The sequence below is a fragment of the Alosa alosa genome, chromosome 12, assembly GCF_017589495.1.
Source record: "Alosa alosa isolate M-15738 ecotype Scorff River chromosome 12, AALO_Geno_1.1, whole genome shotgun sequence".
Classification (NCBI taxonomy): Eukaryota; Metazoa; Chordata; class Actinopteri; order Clupeiformes; family Clupeidae; genus Alosa; species Alosa alosa.
Window position 1 is genome coordinate 22,705,990 of NC_063200.1, and position 25,972 is coordinate 22,731,961.

General features: G+C 40.4%; 3 protein-coding genes across 3 annotated transcripts; 1 reads left to right on the forward strand and 2 right to left on the reverse strand.

Moving 5' to 3' along the window:
* Positions 1-311: 311 nt before the first annotated feature.
* cdc26 (cell division cycle 26 homolog) lies at positions 312-3,836 on the reverse strand. Its single transcript, XM_048259338.1, has 3 exons — positions 3,733-3,836; positions 3,157-3,268; positions 312-825 (listed from the first exon to the last, which is right to left on the reverse strand). Exons 2-3 carry the CDS (start codon positions 3,235-3,237, stop codon positions 643-645), a joined length of 264 nt encoding a protein of 87 aa, XP_048115295.1. The 5' UTR covers positions 3,238-3,268; positions 3,733-3,836; the 3' UTR covers positions 312-642.
* A 234-nt stretch (positions 3,837-4,070) lies between these two features.
* On the forward strand, positions 4,071-10,738 carry prpf4 (PRP4 pre-mRNA processing factor 4 homolog (yeast)). The gene is made up of 14 exons (XM_048259062.1): positions 4,071-4,144; positions 4,661-4,864; positions 5,041-5,227; positions 5,369-5,456; positions 5,551-5,630; positions 5,939-6,032; positions 6,250-6,344; positions 6,510-6,568; positions 6,962-7,085; positions 7,345-7,434; positions 7,571-7,693; positions 8,709-8,816; positions 8,979-9,097; positions 10,056-10,738. Exons 2-14 carry the CDS (start codon positions 4,702-4,704, stop codon positions 10,247-10,249), a joined length of 1,524 nt encoding a protein of 507 aa, XP_048115019.1. The 5' UTR covers positions 4,071-4,144; positions 4,661-4,701; the 3' UTR covers positions 10,250-10,738.
* Positions 10,739-12,212: 1,474 nt separating this feature from the next.
* Positions 12,213-20,292, reverse strand: rnf224 (ring finger protein 224). The gene is made up of 3 exons (XM_048259629.1): positions 20,231-20,292; positions 14,206-14,424; positions 12,213-13,401 (listed from the first exon to the last, which is right to left on the reverse strand). Exons 2-3 carry the CDS (start codon positions 14,416-14,418, stop codon positions 13,081-13,083), a joined length of 534 nt encoding a protein of 177 aa, XP_048115586.1. The 5' UTR covers positions 14,419-14,424; positions 20,231-20,292; the 3' UTR covers positions 12,213-13,080.
* Between the last annotated feature and the right edge of the window lie 5,680 nt (positions 20,293-25,972).

Below are 25,972 nucleotides of genomic sequence, written 5' to 3' on the forward strand. Positions count from 1 at the left end.
CTCTTCCTATCATTGTGAAGCAGAATTCACCAACCGTTGGGATTGTTCACCCACTAATAGGGAACATGAGCTAGGATTAGACCATTGTGAGAGGTTAGTTTTACCCTACTGATGTTTTCTTTAGAACACTTAAATCGGTACTTTCCTTTACAGGACACACAACCATGCTTAAACATCAAGTTAAAATTAATGATGGCTTTCATGTGACAATCACTAGGAAAGCAATGGCACTTGCAATTATCTCTAATAACCAACACTATACATTACACATAACTGCATCATTGGTGTAGGTGTTGTATTGTAGTCAAAAATTAGATTGAAAGTAATTTATTTCAATTAAAAAAAAAATATTCCCCAGACACACACACAAATTACCACAGATCCTAATGTTCAATGTTGCTTTGAAACAAACCTCTTGAGTTGTAGTTATCCAAATCAGTAAATGTTCCTTGGCAACATAACAAAAAACAAAAATTTACATTGTATATAAAAAAAATACATTTGTGTTAGAAATTTTGCACTTACGAATACATACATGCTCACTTTGAGATGTAGAACGGGACCACTGTGCACGAGTAGAACAGTCACATTGTTATTACTAACATTGTTGTTACAATCTTAAGTCCTTGAAGCACAAAACACTCAAAAGGAGAGATTTCCAAACAAGGATGGTAACGTGTTGGGCTTGGGATGGGGTTTATAGCCTATGCGGTCGTGGATCATTTGCTCTCGAGTCTTCCCCTCAGCGCCACCAGCTGCACCGCCAATCTCACTTGATGCTGCCACTCCAACTACATCTGCCTCTTCACGCTGTTTCTTACGGCTCTGGAAATTAAAAACACATTAGCGAGTCAACACGGAGAAACTGCACACGTATGTTTTTTTTTTTTTTTTTTTTTTTTTTTTTTGCGAGTGCAGGATTTCTGCTCTCATACTCTATGACAGTGGTCCCCAAACTACGGCCCGCCACCTCATTTTGGGTGGCCCCCCAAAACATGTCCGTGGTATATAGCATCTGACCCGCACGGGAGAACGACATCGTCAAACTATGACCTCCGTAATTTCCCCCATTCATTCTCTATGGCGAGTCTTAACAATACACGTGAAATACTTTTTTTGTCCACTGGTGGTTGTTTTGGCGCTGTTTCGCGTTTGCCATCGAAAACTGAATGAAATGTAGGCCTACCTGCAAACAATGTAAGAGGCCTATGCTGACTGCATCAGTGCTTAAAGTATTCTAAAAGTTTATCAATTCATTGTTAATAACTAACTAACTTCTATTTAAGTCATATTTCTGGGACTTTCTGGGATAATTATTTCTATTTTTTTTATTCACTCATTCAAATGTTCATAGAGTTCACAAAGTTCTCATAAGGTGATTTCAGAGGTTTTTGCCAGCACTTCATAAAACTCTCATAGTTTGAGAACTTTGAATTATTTGTAGGATATTGCTTGTTCACAACTTGAGCTGTGTATGCAGACACAGAGTTCAGAGTTCACACATTTGGAATATAATACTTATGGGACTCCCTGCTAATACTTTTGGGAACGCATGATATTGATACATGCAAAGGCCAATCATTTCTACTACTGGTTGATTCATGTAATAAACTTTGAAGCTTTAGAGAACACTGTTGTTGTTGTTGTACAACGTTTGTTTGTTGGTGTGTCTTATTGCTTCCCAGGCCTGCCTTTGAATCTTTTCCTCTCATGAGCCTCGCTCGTCGCTTAAGCTCCCAGAAAGAATACAACAGGGTATTCAAGGCTGGATCTTGCATGCCGAGTGCAAAGGGACACTCATTTCCAAGGTTATGCAAGGAATACTAGATATAAAACAAAGCATCAATAACTTGTGTGTACCGCAAGTTTATTGGTGAAAAAGACCCTGGGTTCAATTTACTCTGGAATTACACTTTAAACACATCTGGGGTCGCACCACCACTCCACGGAGTACGACATCGTCAAACTATAACCTCCATAATTTCCCCATTCATTCTCTATGGTGAGTCTTAACCCTTAAAGGAGTACCGTCACAACGGTGTGACGGGAATGTTGGGAAATTAACATTCTAAAGAATATCTGGGTTCATTGAATTCAACATAGAATTTTAGAACCTTTAATTGTTTCTTGAAACTTAGAATGTTCAAAACCTACACCTTTAAGGGTTAACAGTACACATGTAATACTCTTTGTCCACTGGTGGTTGTTTTGGCGCTGTTTCGCGTTTGCCATCAAAAACGGAATGAAATGTAGGCCTATCTGCAAACAATGTAATGAGGCCTATGCTGACTGCATCAGTGCTCAAAGTATTCTAAAAGTGTATCAATTAATTGTTAATAACTAACTAACTTATATTCAAGTCATTTTTCTAGGACTTTCTGGGATAATTATTTTTATTTGTTCAAATGTTGAATGGTGGTCATTTCAGACCACTTCAGCACTTCATAAAATTCTCATAGTTTGAGAACTTTAAATTTTCAGAGTTCAGAGTTCACACATTTTTAATGAAATATACTTTTGGGACTACCTGCTAATACTTTTGGGAATGCAAAAGTCTTTTTATTAGTATTATTTCATTTGAGCTACATTTTACACTGATATGGCATGATGGCAACATAAACACAGCTAACAATGGTATTAAATTGCAGTAACCTATGATTAAATGTAATGGAATATTCAACAAAGGTAGACTGCTGTTGTTGCTGCTAAGCTATTTATGGTTACTAATACTCCGAGTCCCTGGCCCTCTCTTAGAGCCAGGCATAGTGAGCTGGCCCTCGGAAGAAAAAGTTTGGGGACCACTGCTCTATGATAACAAACTTAACTGAAGTAGGAACATTTCACTTTGAAGGTTGTATTATGTTGTAGCCTATCTGAGTGTGTCACTGCATGACTGTTCTCTTCATTAGATGTTCTCCATTTTTATTGTTTGATACATGCAAAGGACAATCGTTATTTTATATACATATATATGAACTTGAAGCTTTTGAGACCATACACCTGAATGATATTATTGCTTTCCAGACCTGCCTCTACGTCTTTGTCTATTTGTCTCAAGCGGACATTAGAAGGCAAGAACATTTTAACATTTTCATACTCTTTTTCACAAACCATCTGAATCTGATCATGCTTTGACTTTGCTTGCTGTGAAATTACCTCAAGCTCCTTCTTGACACTCTCAAACTCCTCTGTGTCATCCAATTTCAACTCCAGACGTGTTGGCTTTCTTCGTAGCATCCTTAACTGGTTTTGGGTAGCTCCTCGGTAACTTTGCAAAATAAACAAATTTTCGTAAAACATTAGAAAGAACAGTTACTGAAATCTTCTGATTCTCCATCACTGATATTACGTTTCCATTTTAGTAAAATCATCGTATCTCCAATGTCACAACAGTATCAAAGACACAAGTCACTTTACACTAACGTGTTTACATTTGGCATAGACATCTACGTTTAACTTACATTTCGAGTCATGTAAACGTCATGATTATTATACTTACAACCATTATAAAAACCGTGTACCTTAATTAGGTCATTACTGGCAAGCTAACGTTTAACGTTATAGCTAACTTCGTTAATCAACAACACCAGTTTTCCAAGACCAATAATAGCAACAAACAAACTTCAAGCCAATTTAGCCATATCTTACGAATGACAGTAACACGGCATTCTACTATAGAGGCTGTTAAAACGTTTAGTAAAATAGTTTGTGGATATAACGTTTTATACTTACTACTGCACAATTTGTTCTTGCTACACACTCTGAGTCGCCATCATATGATATCATCAATCGTGTAAAGGTTTCTGGGAAATGTGTTTTTCCTACTGCAGACTATCACTCTGCTATCACGCAACCCAAGGAGGACGATAGTGAGAAAAACAATACACTCAAAATGAGCTTGGCATAAAACAAATCGCACAGTACATCTTATTAATGTTTAATTATTCCAACTTTAATCTAATCTGCCATTATTTAAAGTGTAACTGACTAATTAGGTGGGCCTCCTATACACCAGATGTCGCTATGAATCCTGACGAACTGACTTTGGCAAAAATCATCATCCGTCTTTGAAAGAGCGCAGCGCTTACGCATATTCTGTGCGACCAGCAAAACGCGGCTGTTTCGTTGCTTCTTCATTGAAAAGGTAATTGTGAATAGGCATACTTATATTGTTGTACAGCTGTTTTATTTAACGTTCATCGCTGCGTTTTATGTGGTTTCTATCGTTTGCAAACCTATTATGGAGCCATGTATCATATTTTTGTCTAAATGCTAAAGGTAGCTGTTGGGTAATGCATGGTCGGAAGTTTACCGTCTTGCCTGCCTGGTGATACAAACTTGTATCAAAGAAGATAGTGCTTCATATTTTAGTACAATTTTATTCAGTATAACTGTCACAGAACTTAACAACAGAAGGTGGGGACAATAAAGTATCTTTGTCTAAATGTTAGTGTGGAATAACGCTAACGTTACTGATTTTTGGTTGTGTCGTGTGTGTTTCTGTGTGTTGTCATAACGTTACTCTGAGCATTTCAGTTAACTTTAATTATGTTTCGCAGAGCACTGGCAGCTCTGTCACACAACCAGAAGGGAAATTCACAGGGAAATAACTATCTGTCCAGAAGTGTAACCCAATTAAACTTTAATCCTGGTTCAACAGGCTCCAGATCTGTCTATACCTTTGACAAGAAAACTATAAAGATGTCGGACGACGAGGACGTACCCATGGTGAAGAGGTCTCGCATCTTCTATGGGAGTCTAGAGGAGAAGGAGCGAGAACGGTTGGGCCGGGAAGGTGCCAGTGGGTCAGGGAAAGATGGGGTCAAAGCTGGAATCGAGGCTGGCAACATCAACATATCTAGTGGTCAGTTGATGAATGAATCTCAATTTTGTGAATGAAGCATGATTGCATTGTAGTGCTGAAGACAAATGACAACTATTGCATAACTGGGTGTACTTGTTTACTAATTTACCTGTAATTTCATGGACTCTGGGAAAGCAGATATCTCTCAAGAAGTAAATGAGCACACTGTCTCCTAGGTGAGGTGATGGACATGGAGGAGCGTGTGAGCGAGAGACAGTCAGAGGTGCTGGCTGAATTTGAGAGGCGTAAGAGAGCAAGACAGATCACTGTATCCACTGACGATGCAGAAGTCAAAGCTTGCTTACGAGCTCTCGGCGAGCCAATCACACTCTTTGGGGAGGGGCCAGCAGACAGAAGAGAGAGGTAAATTAGTATTTAATTGTCACACCACCTCACAAGGGTTTTACATTTATTTTATGATAATAACAAAAAAGGCCTTGTGCCGTCTGGACTTTGAATTTCACATTGAGTGTTTACATTACAAGTCTTCGTTATCTGATTCAGATTAAGGAACATCCTGTCTGTGGTGGGGCCTGATGCACTGAAGAAGTCCAAGAAGGAGGAGGAAAAAGCCAAGCGAAGCCAGGATGAGGTGATTGGATCATCTGACCCCTGCTTTCATAAATGATGTACCTGGCTTTTTCTGTATATTGTGCTCACCTGCCAAAAATGTACACGTCTTTTAGTGTCAGCAGACGTGGTATCACGAGGGCCCTACTACTCTGAAAGATGCTCGACTGTGGATCGCCCACTACTCTCTGCCCAGGTAAGCGTCCCGTCATCCCATTCAGACATATTTACAGGGAAAGGGTGTGTGAGACAAGATAAGACGGGAATCTAAAGGCATGATTTTTCCAATGCACAATACCATGATGCAGCAAACACAGACTCTGACAACTCCTCTGTTAACTAAAAACTCCTGTAGTAGAAATTATCCTGTGTGCATATCCTATGATGTTTTAACATGTTACAGTTTGTTGCAGAGTCTAAACAACAACAGTCTAAATAAGATTATTTTGTAAATGTTGGTCAAATGTTCCTCTGATGTCATATGATTTGTGTGTGTGTGTTCAGGGCAATGAAACGGCTGGAAGAGGCCAGAGCTCATAAGGAAATCCCAGAGTCCACACGCACGGTCAAGCAACAGGAGCTCCACAAAAATCTCAGGGTATGCAGCCATAGCTCCTAGGGTTCACCAAAGAGAGCCAATTAATATCAGTCAGAATAAGTGCACAGAACAGTGAAACAGATTAAAGTGCCTTTAAAAGTCTATATGATGTAAGAAGTAGTATAACCATCCAACCACTTTAATCAGTATCTGCATCTTGTGTGTTTCTCCGCAAACAACATTGTAGAGTGATTGTCTCTTTTTTTTCTCACTCTAGAATCTAAATAACTTCTGCAGTCAGATTGGAGATGACAGACCTATTTCATACTGTCAGTTCAGTCCCAACTCTAAACTACTCGTTACAGCCTCATGGTATGTATTTATTAGATAGAGTTTGTTTTGAAATAGAATGGATGTATGTTGTCAAATAATAGTGTATCCTGATGCATTACTAGGTTGATCAAAGGCATGCTGTTTGTAAACACAATTTATTTTCTGTTACAAATGTATTAATTAATTGCTTCCATGTGACTGCAGGAGTGGCTTATGTAAACTCTGGAATATCCCCGACTGCAGCTTGGTCCGCACACTAAGGGGTAAGTGCATGAGCTCTTTGTGTCTTCTTGTTGAGCCATGGGAAATTGCCATTTCTAATGTCTGAATCCTGTATGGTGATGTGCAATACCATTAAGTGCTTGCTTGACATGTTATTAAATACTGTCAAAAATGTAGTCATGATTCAGTATCAATAGCCTAAATAATGACCGCAGCAGTAGCTACAGTATTCAAAGTTACAGCACATCCAATTGTGACAGCAATAGATAGCAATGACAGCAGTTTCACAAACAAGCTTGTTATCCAATGGAAATATTTAAATTGTATTATCAGCAGAAGACTCTATTGCCTAATTGGCTGATGTCTCATTATATGTTGTGTTGAGCTGTTCTCTTTGCAATGATTGATCACAAATACTGACAACCCTTTTTCAGGTCATGACACCAATGTGGGGGCAATCTGTTTCCACCCAAAGGCCACGCTATCCCTGGAGGAATCGGACATCAACATGGCCTCCTGTGCCGCGGATGGATCAGTCAAGCTGTGGAGTCTGGACAGGTCAGAATTAAATCAATTCACATTTAATCTGTGAATTGCTGACAAAGACTGTTTACTGTTTACCATGTTGTAAGTCGCTTTGGCTAAAAAAGCGTCAGCCTAATGTAATGTAAAGACATGGTCATCCAATGCATAATGGTTTCCTTTTTGGCAACGGCCTGAATATAATGAGACACAGTAAATGTCTATATAAGGGCTTGTGTGAATTTATGAAGTAACAAATACTCTGCATCAATTAATCCTTATCACCTTTCAACAGTGATGAGCCCGTTGCTGACATAGAGGGGCACTCCGTTAGGGTGGCACGAGTAGCCTGGCATCCATCCGGACGCTTTTTGGGTACCACCTGGTGAGTACAGTCTGCTGTTGTGTTCTAACAAACAAAATGCGCCAAATTGTGTCAAATTCAAACCACTACTAACATATTAATTACTGATTAATTCAACACCCATCTTCTTTCGATCTTCTTTCCTCAACCACCCCAGTTATGATAACTCCTGGCGGCTGTGGGACTTGGATGCACAAGAAGAAATTCTTCACCAGGAGGGCCACAGCAAGGGTGTCCATGACCTGCACTTCCACCCAGATGGTTCTTTGGCAGGGACTGGGTAAGGCCCTTAGATTGGCCTCTGATGCACCTCATATACTCTACTCTGTGGCTCAGCTCTTAGCACTCTAAACTGATAAGACCCCTATCAATCTCAGTTATTATAAATTCATATGAGATTAACTGTTTCTCTTTGTCATTAGATAACAGAACTGGATTAGGGTCTTTCCTACATATAGACTTAGAACAGTCCAGAGTTGAGTACTATCTACGATGTTAATGGTTGTTAATATTATGGTTGACTGAGGGTGCTGTGGCGCAGCAGGCTACAGCGCCTGTACCATGCGGGGACCCAGGTTCGAATCTGACCTGCGGTCATTTCCTGATTCCCACCCCTTCACTCTCTCCCACTTCCTGTCATGTCCAAATAAAGGCAAAAAAGCCCCAAAATTTATACTTTAAAAAAAGAAACCAAATTATGCTTGACTGGAAATGTCAAAACATTAGACTGGATCCATAGGATTGTATTGCTTACAACTAATGTTTCAACTGTGTTTTAATTGATTCTTCCTGCAATTATTGTAAATTCTTCATGTGACAAATTGTCTGATTAAAAGGCAGTATTCATCTCCCCTTCAAGTCTTTACAGGACAAGTCGTCAGTGTGTCTGAGTCAGGACAACTTGACAGGCTCTAGACATATTCCGCCCCTCCTTGACGCACTAATGACTGAATGGCTCTGTAATTTAATTTAAGCAAGTCATGGTTATTGTAACGGCAGACTCTGTTGAACAAAGAACCATTCACATGGTTCAACTCATGTATGTGACCCTTGACCTCAATGTTGTGTGCATGCATACTGCATATTGTTGTGGTCTCAAACATGAAGACACTTCTCTGGTATCAATTGGTGTGCAACAGAAATCAAGTCAAGACCAAACTTAAAGCACTTTTAAGTTGAACATTTCTCTCAATCTCTCTCTCTCTCTCTCTCTCTCTCTCTCTCTCTCTCTCTCTCTCTCTCTCTCTCTCTCTCTCTCTCTCTCTCTCTCTCTCTCTCTCTCTCTCTCTCTCCAGTGGTTTAGACGCGTTTGGTCGTATTTGGGACCTGCGGACTGGTCGCTGCGTCATGTTCCTGGAGGGTCATCTGAAGGAGATCTACAGTATCAACTTTTCTCCCAATGGGTGAGTTGACACAACAGGACATTGAAGGCAAAGCTGTTGACTTTAAAATGTAAGCCTCATCAGTCATCTTTACTTTGTAAGGAACCTTTGAATGAAATCGGCAGGACCATTTTAAGATGGGTATGCTGCTGCAGCTGCTGAAATGCTTTTTCCCCTCTGCAGCTTTAACGTTGCAACAGGAAGTGGGGATAACACCTGCAAGGTGTGGGACTTGCGTCACAGGAAGTGCATCTACACCATCCCTGCCCATCAGAACCTCCTGTCTTCAGTCAAATTCCAGCGTGAGTCTCCTCCTTTTCTTCCTCTCGATCAGACAGGCGATTAATACTTTTTTACAACAGCACTGAGTTTTGAAGGATGATTTAAGACCTGCAAGAGTTGCATCCACTCATTCACAGAACTTGTAGTAAATGTATGGACTGGGAAGTTAAAGGAGAAGTTCAGTGTGATATTGACCTAAAGTGTGTTGAAACATGATAACTAGTGTGAACTTTTGTCTCATAGCTCATCTCGGTTTGTCCCCTGCACTTCGAAATCTGGCGCTAGTTAGCCGATGCTACCAACAGGTTTTCAATGGGGGTGCCTCGGGCATCGGACAAGCCATGCAAATAAATTACGAGCCTCAAAGTAGCTCCACACTTCCGAGGGCCCTGACATTTAAAACGAGACATTGAGAACTTTGAAAAAGCCCTGGTAGTTTATTTACAAGACGATTTATACAGACAGTACCTTCAGGAAGTTTACCGTTCACCGCCATCTTGAATTTAGTCACGATAAGTCGAGCGACGAGTACGAATGAACAGGTATGATGAGGGATCAGATTCCAAAAATAATTTTGTGGAAATGCATAAATTCCAGTTGATTCCAGTAGCAGCAACTGGAATACATGCATTTCCACGGAATTATTTATATTTATATTATAAGAGCAGGGCACAACGTTAACTTTTAAAAGTGGTTGCCAGCTTGGAAACCAGGCATGAGGCTTTGGTTGTCAAAGCCAACCATATCTGGTTGCTACTTGTAACAATTTGGTAGCCAAGGGCAACCGGGCAACCATTAATGTCGAACCCTGGTTAAGAGCATTGAAACTGAGATGTTTTGAATAGAACTAGTGAGTTGAATATTTCACTCGCACTAAGTTTGGAGTGCCAATACTTTGACTGACTTTGACTGCCGTAGTGAATTTACACCCTATTCAGTTGGAACATTATTAAACTCTTTTCCCTCTTCGTCTCTCAGCCACTGACGGTCACTACCTGTTGACTGGTGCATACGACAACATGGCGAAGGTGTGGACCCACCCTGGCTGGTCTCCGCTAAAGACGTTGGCAGGTCACGAGGGCAAGGTGATGGGTGTGGATCTGTCTCCAGACGGCCAGTTCATAGCAACCTGCTCCTATGACCGCACCTTCAAACTCTGGATGTCGGAGTAACAAAGAGTTCGAGGGACTATGTATGTATGTATGTGTGTGTGCACTTAGGAAAGTGTGTGTGTGTGTGTGTGTGTGTGGGAAAGTGACCCCCCCAAAAAAGTCTTTATTACCATCTTGTTGGACTGTTTGCCTGTAAGATTCCATGGTAACAATCCGGATATGTTATGAGCTGACCAGAAAACATTCCTGAACTGTGAAATTAGACCACGCAGATTTTATCCGCGTGGTCTAATTTTACAATTCAGAAATGTTTTTTTGTGATCGCCTCATCGATTCAAACATAATCTTGCTGACAACCAGATCTTGCTGACAACCCTTCTGGCAAACCACACTGTAAAAAACTGATGTGTGTGGGTTTTATTAATGAACATGGAATGTATGGAGAATTTGAGTGGACTATTGTTTGTTGCCTCACATTTGTACATTTTTAGAAAGATAAAAAAAGACATGCAAGACCTGATGATAATTTTAGTGAGAAGCATGTCAGATGCCTCATTTTTCAATTCTTTCAGTTTTTATTAAAAAAAAAACAAAAACAATGTCAGAAGTCTTTGTCATTATTTCAGCATTAATTGGTGAGTGAAAGAAATAGAAATACAAACTATGATAGTACTGCTTTCAGCTGAGACAACAGGAGATTTAGACAACCTGAATTCTTGATAGATAGAGAGTCCTCTAGATTAAAGAGATACAAGTCCTCACGCTTGTCCTCTTAGACCTTCTCTCCACTGAGATGTAAACAGAAGAGGTAAAAATACACATATCTCTATTACTGGCTTTGTGAGGACATATGTGACCCTGCAAGGCGAAACCAGTCGTTTTGGTAAAATTTACAAAATTAAGTTGTAAAGTAAGTAACCGGTTCAAACATGTTCAAAACTACTGCGTGTTATGGGTTAAGACAAGAATTAACTGGAAAATAGAGTCTCTGTTAGATTAGCTTGCTTGCAAATGCCATTGTCCATGACCTGGCAGTTTTATGGCAAGTGGTTTTAACATACATTATGGCAAACCGCCTACACTGGGTAAACTTGAAAGCAGAGCTCACCATTGTGTGTGCATGCATGGCAAGCTGTTTTAACATTTAAATGTATTATTCATAGGAGCAATGAGATATTGATAGTAAATTGAATATAACAGTTCAATTTCATGTTCAAATTTGTCTTATCAATAAAAAAAAAAGCAATTCATGCTTTAGACCATTTTAATTTAAAACATTTTAAAAACAAAGTACCGGTTCAGGCACCGTTTCGGCAACGGCACCGTTTTAAAAGTATTGATTTAGCACCGGTATCGGATAAAACCCAAATGATACCCAACCCTACACGTGTGATGGTGTGAGGACACAGCTATTACTGGCCTTACAGTAACGTGACTGAAGCGGATGACTGACTATGTCCAGTTTTATCAACCAAGTGAGTGTCTCTTTCTGCCCCCTAGTTAATACCTGGGACGGTCATAAGGTGTCACTATAGAATATAATTAATGTATTTCGGGGGAAGTAAGGGGAGAAGAAGTTCTGTGTACACAGATTGTGTAGGCTACAGGCCCACTTTTAAAATGTGCTACGTCAATGGAATACTTCTCCTGGATGTCAGGATATTTGTAAAAGTTCGTGCTTTTGACCGTTCGTGCCCTGAAAGGCAAGTCTTTTACATTCATATTTGGTTACATCTGCCAAGAACGACAGAGAGCTTACACATTGAATAACGAGTAGCCTTATGAGTACATTTTAGCTCTACCGTAAAACCGTATAGCAGCGTGGACAAATGGAATGACTGCTAATGTGTTTAATCTTCACCTAACAATCAAAACGTTTGTTTTAACAGGGTTTAACAATCAAAACGTATGTTTATCCGTGAAATTTGTTCACAATATGAAAGTGTAGACTGTATACTGTCGAATTATGCGAAAAACGTGAAATTCGACATTTTAACCCGTACGCTTGTTTATCGTGGATTTTCTCAAAATAGCACTGTGCGCAAGACGACTGGTTTCGCCTTGCAGGGTCACATGTCCTTTGCGAGGACCTTTGCTTAGCAGCAGTCCTGAGAGAATGGTAGTGTCCCAGACTTGTAGGAAGCAGAGACAGTATTAACTTTGAATGTCGTCCATGTAAGTACAACACACCTAGAGCAGGCAGGAGAAAGTCTAAACACCATGAAAGTCCATCAGCTGATAATTATGAAGTTCATCAAAGTTCACACTCATGCGCATGGAAGTTTCAAGTTCACAGACATCTTTGTCCTCAATCCTGCTTGACATGCAGGAACTGCACTGTCCTGAGGATGACTACCAACACATGCAGGGCTGAACTGGGAAGTCCCAGTCCAAGGGGGACCCGTGTTCTGCACACTTGATGGACCAGTGAAATACTTAATCTGTGGTCTGTAGTTGGATTAACTTTCTCAAACATATTTATTAAACTAAACAGTAGACTCATAGGTGTGTTACAGAGCTATGTAATGACAGACAGTGGCTCAAATTCAGCAATGCTGAAACTTTTCTGGTGGCAGTGGCAAAGACCCACACCATGCCTGAGAAAATGGGAGGGTTCTTCACTAAGGTCACAAGCCCCATTGTTTTTGAGTGTTGTAGTAGTATTTCAAATTTTCAAATTAGAGATAAGAACATCAGGAGATTCTCCTTATGCATGTGATGCAACCCAATTTCAAAATCAGGATCAACTTTTGTGGTGTCAGCCTGGCTTTAGTTGCTTTTCTTAGGTCCTCCCTAGGAACTGTCAGTTCCTGTGTGGCGCCTTCACACATGCAGCCTGCAGTCTCCGCTGAGCCAGATGCTCGTCCCTTTTCTTTTGGCGGCGTGCGCATTCAGCAGCACCAGCAGCAGAGCACGCAGTGGCGGCAACACGGGCTCCGCTGGAAGCGCGGCTCGGCCAGCGCCCCCTGCACCCAGGCCGACGGCGGCTGCTCCACGATGGGTGGCGATGGCTGCTTGCTAAAGGATGGCTTGGGCTCCAGGTGGTTGCCAAGGCCGCCGGGCCCGCCGTGCCAGGCCCCTACGCCTCCGCCCCTCGCACCATCCACTTCAGCCTTCACGCCCAGGAAGGCGGCCAGGTCCAGGTCGAGCCCGCTGGCGCCCCCTCGAGGCAGAGGGGTGTTCTGCCTGCACTGGGGGCAGGGGATCCACATCTGAGGCAGACAAAGGAGACAGCAGACAGGGGAAAGGTCAGTCGTGTGTAAATGTATCAACAGCTAATTCCATCAACATCAAGGCTGTCATGGGTTTGATTCCCATAGAAGAGAACACACAGATAAAGCTGCACCTTCCCTGTATTTGTGGTATAAGATGTTAAGATCATGTGTGACTCATTACTGAATGTGTGATGTAAGTCTCTGCATAAATTTGGTCAGGTCTGTCTGGTAGGCTTATTGTTCAGATGGTATTTAATTCCACAGCCACTTTGTTATTGACTAGCCTGTGTCACTTAAGATAAAGTTCAATAAATCAAAGAGATAAACAGCTCTATGAACAGATGCAGATGGATATATGCAATTTTTTTCTGATACAACTGATGGACGACTAAGCTTCGTGGTCAGACAGAAAATCCAAAGTATGTTCTTAAGGGTTCTGGGTCAACAGGCCTAAATTGTTTAAAAGTTTGAGGACTGCCAAGATAAAGCCTCTACCGTCCATGTCCCAAGATATCAAAGCGCAACTCTGCTGGTGTCTATAAAGATGGATGGGGCCCTCTCCCTACACAGACAGCCCATGATTAAAGGCAAACACTCACATGATGGATATTTACACAAAAGTTAAATCCCTAGATAACAATGTTTTTTTAAACATTGAGTCTGGTATAATAAATATAACTTTCCAAAGAATTACACTTCTAAACTCAGCTGTTAAGAGGAAAATTGCTATTAATGATTACACACAAACTTTAAAAAAAAAGCACTATGTGTGTGTGTAGGTGTGTATCCATTGACGGCCACCTGTTCATTGATGATGGTGTCCAGGCGTCGCAGGCACGCTTGGCAGAAGGTGTGCCCACAGTACAGCTTGCGGGGCAGCCGGTCGGTCAGGTTGTAGGCGCTGTAGCAGATAATGCAGTCCAACTTGCGGCTGTCTCTGGAAGGAGTCACGACTGCGGGCTCCACATCGCCCTCTACTGGAGCCTCCGGGACTGGTGCGTCTTCCTCAGACATCTCGCCCTGTAGTCATTTCAAGAAACGGTTTAGCTTTTGGATGTTGTACATTTGTTGTATAGACATGAGAGGACCCCTTCCCTCATCAATCCAGTCCAATCCAAATAAAGCCCTGTGTTCCCTCAGGAAAAATTTTCCCAAGAAAAGTCTGTACAATTTGCTCTCCTGTTTTAGTGTTGTCTCACTCCCCTTAGATCTTCATCAGGTTCTCTACTGTACTCTACTTTGTTTTTTTCTCCCTGTAACAACAGTACTTGGTGACTTCGAGAAACAGAGATTTATGGGGAGTATCATGCATCAGATACTGACTCAAGGTCATTACAGTTTTTCACAATTGCTAAAACACTAAACTCCATTCTCTGAACCAAATTTTCAGTTGCCTGAACACATTTCCTGAATCGATCGCAAAACCATAAACAGTTTTCACATATAAAACTGATATAAAAATATATATCAATTTGCAGATCTCAGTCTCTTTTTGCAAAACTCTAAACACATTCTCATGCAATAAAACACATTTTGTATTGCGATGCATGTGTAATGCATAATGGTAACCAGAAGTGGCAAAAAGCACAAACAAAGCACAAATGCCCTATGTTAAGCACAATGATTCAAAATTGATTACACTTGTTTCAAATGATGACAACCAATATAAGCTATAGTGTAAACAGGTTGCTGAACAGTGCAAGTTCATATCAACAATGGACAGAAACTATCAGTAGGCTGTAGACTGCAATGTACTTCCCATTTACAGTACTGAAATGCCTGTCCTTTCCGCTATTCAGTTTTTCCCCATTTTTTGAAACTCTCCATCCTTTTCTCAAAACTGTAAACACAAACCCCCATTCTTTGAATTTATTTATGTATATTTTTACTGGATTTACAGTATGTTAAATCCATCCAACATCTTTTTTTGTTTTGTTTTGTTTTTCTTAAATGCATAATGCATTTGTTGTATCGTAAACAATTAAACGGCTCCTGGAGCTATATGAGCTTTTTTTGATGTAATGTGTTATGACTGCTTAGTAGTGTTTACATTTTGCCTGCTTTGTGAATGATCTGAAGACAGTGTTTGGTTTTCAGCACAGGCGATTGTTCAGTTTTGCAGAGGTTGTCAGAGGTTTTGGGAATGCAGTTTGAGATTTGGGGTTTGTGTTTACAGTATTGAAAAAAGGGTGGAAGGTTTCAAAAAATGTGTTTTAGCCATTGTGTTAATCTCTTGATGATAACTTACTGATATGTTTTTAAATGGTTTAATTGTGGTCTGAAATATATCAGGAAGATGGTAGCGATGAAGAGGAATACTGAAAAAATGTTTTGTAAAACCATTCTATCATAAAGATATGTCACATGCTGCTAGGTAATTCAATAGATGACCTGTGACAACTCCTTACATCCACTGAGACATATAGGGAAAATATGCTCGATGGTGTTCCAAGGGTTTCTTGGTGTTTTTTGCCCCCAACATGGTCTTTAAGGCAGCGCTGCCTGGAAGGCACTATGGTTAGGCATGGGTTAAGGTTAGGGTTAGATTTAGGATAAGGTGCCTTTAAGTCGACGGTAGCAGTGCTGCCTGGAAGACGACGTTGGGGGCATAAAACACCATCAAGCATTTCAAGGCACCTAACCCTAACCCTGCCTTCCATGCAGTGCTGCCTGGAAGACAATGTTGGGGTCTTAAAACACCAAGCACCGGAAAATATGTGCTGAGGTGGAGAAATATAGTGGTAATAACATTGTGGTGACTTCAGAAATCTGTTGTTGGTTACAGGAAAGAGGAAATGAGACTATTTACCAGTGTAGTGTACAGTGTGAGCACTATATGCCAGTCTCAGTTCCCAACCATGAAGCCCCTGCATGTCCACCAGTGCTGCCTGTTCCTGTCTTTTCTGTTTGCGCAAAGTAAGTCAATATTAACCGGGTCTATACTGATTATATGCGTATTATGTATATAAATGTGCAATTTAGTAATGAACATCTATCTTCGTTGTAGTGTATTTTCTTTCAGGCACAGTTTTGCAAGCACCATCCAATTTAAATCTTACCCAGGGAGTGCGCAAATTCAATGCTCTTGGAAGAGATTATACACCATAAACTGGTTAAAAAATGGAGAAAAAATTATGGAGGATATGAAGAGGATACAGATCTCAATTCAAATGCCATGGTCATCCTTAACGTATCTAGAGATGATTCAGGTTTATTTGTCTGCAAAGTGTACCAAGACATTCCCGTCCTCCATGTGTTTTCTGGAGCTGGAACACAATTAACAGTGAATTCAAAAGCTAATGGTAAGTCCAAAATGATTATGTCTGTATATGATATAGATATATTAGTTAGATACAATAGTTGAATAAGTTCAGCAGCAGGAAAAGGTTCATGATTTGCTTTCATGTTAGTGTACTCTTTTGTTGATTTAAGCAATTTCATCTTACAACTTCAAGTCTTTTGGTCTTCCAGTGAGGACTAAAACCCTGCAACATTATTTTTAAAACCTCATGTTAATGTTCACTCTAATTCACCATCATACCCACAGCTAGGCCTACAAAAATATAGCCCCTCAATGTATGTCCCTCACATGTTTAGGAAATAAGATGGCCTGTGTTCAATTCTTCTTTCATGCAGCCACCACAATGACAAAACCAGAGGAATATGAAAACCTAGGGTTTTCCCCTTCAGTAATAGTGCGTATGGCTGTTGTAGTTGGTCTATTTTTGACATGTGTTCCTCTGAGTATCTGGGGAATAAAAAAGATAGGCCAGCGACTGGGTAAGATTTGCTCACATATCTTCACATACAAATGGTACACTTGGTACAATGATACAAACAAGATAGAATAATAGCTTACTCTGTTTCTCATTTTTTGGATATAATATTGATATGTGTATTTATGTGTCACTCCTTCTCAGAAGGGTTCGAAGGGCCTGGGCACACCACTGAGGTGAACATGGAGAGGTTGAGTTCTGCTCCTCCAGAAGTGTAATAGTTCTTGGCAGTGGACACGCATTCTGGTCAAACCTATTACTCACACCGCCTAAGAATGAGAATTACACCTCTAACTGAAGATTTGGGCTGGTGGTTTGTCTAAGAGCAAACTCAACTCAACACATAATCTATTTTTGTCTCGATGTACTGTATGTGTCAAGCTCCTGTGCATGAAACTTACTTTGACCATTGGTGGGATGAGGATGAAAGTCGAAAAAGATCCACAATCAAAGAAGAAAAATGGCATTCATAATTTAGTTTTTTGCCATCTTTTCTATTATTTAATTGAAATGTATTGTTTTCCTCTTCATAAATATTTTTAATGTTAAAACATCCTAAACGTAAAAACATGTTGCTTCGAGTTTAATTTGTACTCAACAAATAATCTATCTTTCTGCTTCTGTAATTATTAGTGTTTTCATTACACATTCTGTGAACAACAGGTATTTACTTTGCAAGTAGGAAAGATGTGTGTGTGTGTGTGTGTTGATCCTTTCATTAGAAAGGGAGGAGTGTACCTGAGTAAATGCAATGTATGGTTTAAGTCTTTTACATTCTATATGACAAATATGTTATAGGCTATAGCTGTCCTTTTATAGCACAACCAAAAAACACCAATAATAACACCATATTTCTATAATTGCTGTAGGGTGATATAATGGTCATCTATTGAGGACTGCTTTTTTGTGGTTATAGGTTTGAAAAGGAAAAGGAAACATGCCGTTTAATACCGTAACATTGTGTGCATGCTCTTGTTCTAATTACATCAGAAGTCTTAATTTGCGCTTGGTCGTAATTATGCACCTCTCCCATGGTTTATTTTGGTTTCAATCATTCTGTTTATGTTCTCTCTTCTGACCATAATTACTATTATTAACCAATTCTGTGTTTGAAATAAATAAACTTGCCTTGCTTTGCCTAGAATGTGTTTAATTATGAATGCAATGATGCTAGGACCTCTTACAATACTTTACATTTGTGGATTTGAATTGTGACTACGGTTATGTTATAGCAGACAGGAGCAGACTGGTGGGCGTCAACAGATTTGTCTTGCATACACCAACAACAGCACAGCTATTACTGATAAAAAAATCTAGCCATTGCTATTTGGTGATGTCCTGTCTGGACCACAAGACGGCATTTGACTGGTCTGAACTCAACCAGTGGAAATTATAGATATATTTATGTTTGTTCCATTACAAATTAATGTGAGGATTTTACATGGCCCTTGCAATCAAGTGGTACGTGGAAATATGCATTCAGAAAGTAGAGATTGTTGTTTGTGAAATTGTTTAGATTAATGTTAATTAATGTAGATTAATTTGAAAAGAAATTGTAGCAGCATGTCATCTCAACCTTCTAAAGAAACATTTTCAATTGCAGATAGACAGATAGATCTGTTTATACATGGATTTCCCGTTTACCAATTTACCAATTCTCTAACCATCGTGATTTCGAATTGGTGCAGTTTTCAGCACAAAAACTCATTTTATTCTTTTGCTCTTTTGCATTGCTCTATGCTGTTCTATGGTGCTTTCTGCCTCTTGGTTGCGCACGCATGTTTTTGTGACGTTGCATAGAAATCCATGTATATGAACTGTAGGCTACATCCCAGTCAGTCAAATTTTCAGCAAAGGGACAGTTGATATAAGCCAATATTATTTCATTTTTGGGGGAATTTAGAGATTGCCAGCAACCTCATTATTTCTTAAAGGAATTATCCAGAGTAAAATGCACTTTAGGTCAATTTACGGATGATTGGGAGTACATACGTTGTGTTGACATCCAAGTCAATTCGGATGTGTTTTGAAAAAGTTCGTTGTCCTCTTCAGGGAAAGTCCGTAGGAGTTGATTGCTGAGTGTGGAGTAACACGCTCTGGAAATTCACAATTTCGTTGCTGTTTTTTTTTTTTTTTTTTTTAAAAACATAGTCCAGTATTTCTTTAGAAATTGAAATGAAGTTGTTGTATGGACTGGACTATGTTTAAAAAAAAAAAAAAAAAAAAAAAAATGGCGACGAAATTGTGAATTTCCAGAGCGTGTTACTCCACACTCAGCAATCGACTCCTACGGACTTCCCCCTGAAGCTGGCAGCAAAGATGGCAACATTTCCGGAAAGGTACTGGCTTGATGAAATTCATTCTGGACTCTCTATCCGACCACATAAAGACTTCGGGATACTTCGGTTTGGCTTTAGGGACCCTCTACTCACTACCACGTAAGTGTAATGTTGTTTGGAACTGTAGAAGAGGTATAAAAATAGCGTTTTGTAGCGGCGAAATGACATGCCCGCCTCACTTTCAGGCTAACGAGTTTTGACTAAAAACGGTAACATCAAACTTTCTCAAAACACATCCGAATAACATGATTTGGATGTCAACTCAACGTATGTACTCCCAATCATCCGTAAATTGATCTAAAGTGCATTTTACTCTGGATAATTCCTTTAACTCTGAACCAGTGACAGTTTAGGTCAATAAGCCCGAAACATGAATAATTTACATAGAGGAACTATACAGGATCAAATGCATGAGAAACATGACTAAACAAAATGGAAACTGGTCAAGTAACCTAATACAAGATCATTATATACTGAAACAATGCACAATTTGTTATCCAAGACCATGACACTACTCCACATAAAGGCTTTCTGAGGCCAAGAGGACCACCTTAGTAAAAGACAGACATCGCAAAAGACAACTGCAATGTATCAATATTTTTAAAGTGATTCAACAGTGTGTCAGTTGGGTAGCCAAAATCACATCATTGAACGAAACTGGCATATAAATTGACATGTCTAACATAGGTGGTATAGATCTTGTGGACTCACCTGTTTGGCTCTCCCAAGCTATGGCAAGCTGCTGTCCCTGCGTTGGTCTCTGTGAGATTTTCCCACCGCGGACTTCATCTCAAACCACACTCGCTCTGGTCCTGGGAGGCTCCTGTTTGTTTCCACGTTACAGTCAAACAGGTGTGTGTGTGTGCGTGTCTGTCTGTGTGTGTGTAGGTGTGTGTGTGTGTAGGTGTATGTGTGTGTGTGTGTGTGTGTCTGTGTGTGTAGAATGCAGGGTAGCTAAGCACATACGCGCACAGACATTCACACACAGACACAGACAGAGACACACACAAACACACATACGCACACACATATATTGAGAGGGCTGTCCCTGATATGTCCTGTAGTACAGGTCTAGCCTTTGTTTGCCTACTCTGTTACCACAACTCCTTTCAAGTGAAGGGCAAACAGTGAGCCAACGCTGTGCCTCACTTTCCAGGGCCTCTTTAATATTTAAGACCTGCTCGCTCCCTTGCGTCCCTGCGTCCAGCACACACACTTTACACAACACGTGTGGACTCTCGTCTCGTGATAGAAAGTACTGAGTGTGAGAAGCAGCACATGCAGTGTTTACAAAGGATGTAGACTTATCGCGCAACAGAAAACACTTATGTAAGAACTGAATGATAAGGATGGAGGCTGCTGAGAAAGGGACAATGGAGAACAGAACTCACTCTCTCTCACACACACACACACACACACACACACACACATACATATAAACACATGTGTACACAAACACACAGACAGATACACATACTTTGTTCTGTGTGTGTGTGTGTGGTCGCCCTGGCTGTCTGAAAGGGTGAAAGGGGAGAGCGGCTCTTCCATCCCTGTTGGGAGTATTGCGAGTGCTGTGGGCCGATCACCTTACACACAGGCAACAAAGGACACACTGCAATCTGATCTCTTTCACCCATGACTCGCCTGTCATCAGCACAAGCTAGCCAAACTGTCCGGGAGAACAAGTGGTTATCCTCCCCCTACTACTGTTGAGTTGGTTTAGTCCAGACCCCTGTGCCCCAGCACCAGGTCCATACCACAGCAGGTGAATTTGGGGGTTTCTATGGATATCATGTTTGATGTGTAGTCCGTGAGGACAAGGAACGTCAGTGGGAGGCATTAAACTGTTAGTGTCACTGATGATGCTAATCTAGCTCCTGTAGTCCCTCGAACGCAAACTGGTTACCTTGGACACAAACTCAGCATAGAGGTCTTGCTTTCAAATCCGATGAATAACATAATCGTTATGTCACACTTTTCAGACATAATCTGTGCAAAATTGTCAAGACAATTAAAAAAAGAATATTATACATTATATCTTCTTACGGAAGCATGCTTTCAGTTGCACATCCTTCTCCCTGTCTTTTTTCTCTCTAAATTGGCTGTGATGTTGGACAGCTTATTGCTGCAGTTTATCATTAAAGCCACATGATGGCAGCACACATCAAAGAGACCCTTGACAGTACAGCAGGGATGATTCCACTGTAAACACAGCATGCAATATTCTTATGCGTAGGCCATGATACAGCTAATATTACACTCCAACAATACAGTGACATTATGTTCCAGTAAGACCGTTTGAAAGCTTTCCAAGTCTGGCTTTCCAGTATCTAAAAACTCTCTGTAGAGCCCTGCCTTTAGAATGCTTGCCTTTATCGTGGAGATTAAGTCTATTGTTGGCAAAAGGCTCTTCTGAACAATGCAGTACTATCTCAATTTCACCTCCCAGTGATAGACCTGCTCCTTCTCGGTGGTTATCACCTGTGATGCAGTGAGTGCCAAAAGTCCACACCCAGCACTTACAGGAAGTGTTCAATAAACAGTGTTCCAGGGCTCTAGGCATGACCAGAGGCTGATGTGACCCTCTTACCTGGAGGTGGTGAACTGAGGGGAAGGTTATGTTCAAGTTTAACCACCTCCGTTCTCTCTTGTTTAGGAAGGAAGGAACAGAACACAGTGTGCCGTCTCACGACTTGCGTCCGGGCTATTTTCTACTTTCTTACTTGCCTAGCTGGCAAACTAGGCCTGTATGGGGTTTTTTTTTCTGCTGACAGAAACAAAATAGTCCTCCAGGCCAAGCACATGGAGATGTTAATAAATATATAAATCATAAATAAGATCTAAATGACCATTGTGATGTAGCATTTCTCCTCAGGGACCTCAGAGCTGGCAGGGCTGTTCTGTCCTATTCCCAGCTGACTGCAGTGTGCTCTCCAGTCCACTGTGAGAAAACCAGCAGTGCATCTGCCTTTTATAAGGCTAAAAATAGTGAGAGGCTTTATGTAACTTTCCATCAGTTGATAAACTGGTTCCCACTTGGAGCCACGTGATTCTGCATCATCTAGCTGGATTTATGGAGACTTTCTGCAGAATATTTAGATAGATAGATAGATAGATAGATAGATAGATAGATATACTTTATTGATCCCTATAGGGGAAATTCAAGGTCACAGTAGCATACAGACAACACACACACACACACATTCAATAACAGCAGAAACAGTGATTAAAAGTATATAATATAAAAAAACACAACTAAGCAATAAGGACTGTAGAAGATAAAGAATATACTAAATATACAAAATACAAATTATACTAAATAAAACTTAATCAAAATCAATTCTAAAAAACAGTAGTGGGTGAATAATCAATCAGGTGCGCTTGCAATGACTGAAGCAGGGACTGAGCCTGTGGTTCTCAGTGCATAAGGTAAGGTAAGGTGCTCTGTGTGATGGTGCAAATGAGTAAGTCAAACAGTGCAACAGTGCAAGAATAAAGTCTATATATGTATAAATAACTATATTAAGAAAGGTATGTGGCATGGAGGGAGGGGTTGTGCATATGTGCTAATACAGCACGCAAACAGTGAGGCAGAAGACAAATGTAAAGTGACTAGTGGACAGACAGTTCAAGACATTGGAGGTGGTGAAGAGGCAGACAGACTATGCGGAGAAGTCTGTTTCTCCTCTTCCCTTAAGTGATGCAAACATTTTACATAAATATTCTGATTGTCCTGATATGGCTTCATTGGAACCCATGCGCAAGTCTGTCTGTTGTATAGTGTGGACTGGAGAGGCCAGGAGTCATATGGTAACTTTTTCAGATGTTCACATATTCAGCCCATTCCATAAGATAAAGACACTTACAATCACATTATAATGAGGCTATCTACTGCTTACTGTAATGAAAAATGATAGCAATGTGTGTGAGTGAGAACATTTTTCCCATGCCCTCATCTCTCTCTCTCTCTCTCTCTCTCTCTCTCTCTCTCTCTCACACACACACACACACACACACACACACACACACACACACACACACACACACACACTCTTTCTGTCTGTTTGTGTGTGTTTAAAGTGAGGAATGCTGCTTATCTGCATACTGTTATGACGACAGCACTGTCAAGTCTTCTCCAAGCGACTGATCACTATTCTCTGACAGCTCCTCCTACATGTTGTTTGGGAAACGCTACATGTCATCATGAGATTGCAATCAAGTGCTCACTTAGTTACATTTAATTTTTATTTCATTAATTCACTATGATGCTGGATTTGCAGTGACGTCTGAAATATTTGAAATTTTTGGTCATGACCTAATGTTTACACTGTCAGCAAGGCTCTGGGTGCAGAAATGCTATCCTCCCCTCACACACATAGACCAACACACACAGACAGACAGACAGACAGACACACACACACACACACACACACAGAGAGAGACACACACACAGACACAAAAACACACCCGCCAGATCAAAAACAGTTTTAATGCCTTTGTGTGCTTAACCTCTGTTTGTCCTTTGCCTTTCCTCTGTGGCTGAGCTGTTCTGTTTCCATGGATACTCCCCCGCTCTACAAAAATCACTCGAGCCACCTCTGAAGGTCTGACCCAGCATCATATCAGGCCACTGGACAAAGGCAAGGCCAACAATACAGAGGCCATTATATTTACATTAGAGAGTCACAAACGTGAGTCGAACACCCAGCATCATATCAGGCCACTGGACAAAGGCAAGGCCAACAATACAGAGGCCATTATATTTATATTAGAGGGTCACAAACGTGAGTCAAACAATGGAGCTGGTGTATGTTTAGACTGTGTATCTAGGAACAAAATTAGTGCAGATACAATTACACAGAAGGGGGGTAGAGAAAGACAAGGCCAGTTTTACCTGTCCTCCTTTTTCAGGTGAGCAGTTTCCTCCACCAAACCAAAACCTGTGCCATGCACGCCAGGTGGCTCCTCTGTGACCATTGAGTGTGTTGTAGATAAAATAAATATGTTGAACTAAAACTATACAAGAATGGACCATTGTTTAGTTTGCTTTTGTGCTCAGTTACACAACAGTAATGTCAATGGCATGTCCTTGTTGACAAGACACACCCAAATGAACACAGTATGATGACATCCAATCTTAAGTGGCTATGCTATGAATCACAAATATATTTGTGATGATATGGGCATGTACTTTTACGTACTTTGTTACTCAGTCAATAGCTTTGAATGTTAATAATACACACCCTCGGGTCTGCTAGACTGTACAGTATGTTAACTATAAACCTGTCTTTGACATAGTTGACAACTATGCTATTTTTACCTTTTATCAAATGGATGTACCACATGAGTTGAACATTGATAGTCATTTCTGAAAACAAGGAAACAATCAAATGCAGGTGAAACTCAACTCCTTCACTGTTCTGACTTGCCAAACTAGAAAGAACACCAATGCAGGGCAGCAACTTGTCTTTGCAAACCTGTTCTGCAGCCATGTGACTGCTCTTGCCAGCCTGTGACAGACAATTATATCATTATACTCCCTCATAGCAAACATACAGAGCCGGACAGTAATGGAGTACATTTACTTGAGTACAGTACTTGAGTACAATTTTGAGGGATCTGTACTTTACTCGAGTATCATTTTTGGGGAGTACTCATGACTTCAAGTACATTTGAGAGGCAAATATTGTACTCTTTACTCCACTACATTCCTATCATAACTGTGAGTACCCGTTACTACTTCTAAAATAAAAGGAAAAAATAAAAATCTCGGAAACCCTCAATTTGTTGTTTCCCTCTCAAACGTGATTGGATTGTGCAGGTGCCACTGATTGGGACAGCCTATTAGCAATCACCTTCAGCTTTCTGCCAAAGTCAACTCCATGTTCAGACCATGGACGAAACAATGGATGAAGACACAGCAGGTCCATCCCGGGAATGTGCCAACCTGTGGCCCCACCTCGCCAGACTATTTAAATTTTCTGAACAAGTTAATGATAGTTTTCGTTTCAAGTGTTTCAATTTACAAAATAGTATTTTGTATTTGAAATACGTATTTTAAATACATGTATTAGAAATACTGACCATCCCTGGCAACATGGTAAAAAGATGAAAATGACTTGATTTTACTTCCAATTCATTTTACATTCTCCAAGGTATTAACACTAACATTTTTCATAACTCCATGTAGGACGTTTCTGTACATAAATGTAAGCACTGTGGCAGTAGTAATGCAATATTTAGAAAATGTAGGCTACTCTTGTACTCTTGATACTCAAGTACTAAGAGTAAAATTTAGCAAAGGGTATCTGTACTTTTACTCAAGTAATGAAGCTGTGTACTCTGTCCGCCTCTGCAAACATACCAGAACCCTAGAAGGACCCATGGCTATGAGAGGAATAGTGGCTTTAACTTAATATGATCAATTAACCAATGTTAGACAGCCTGACATCC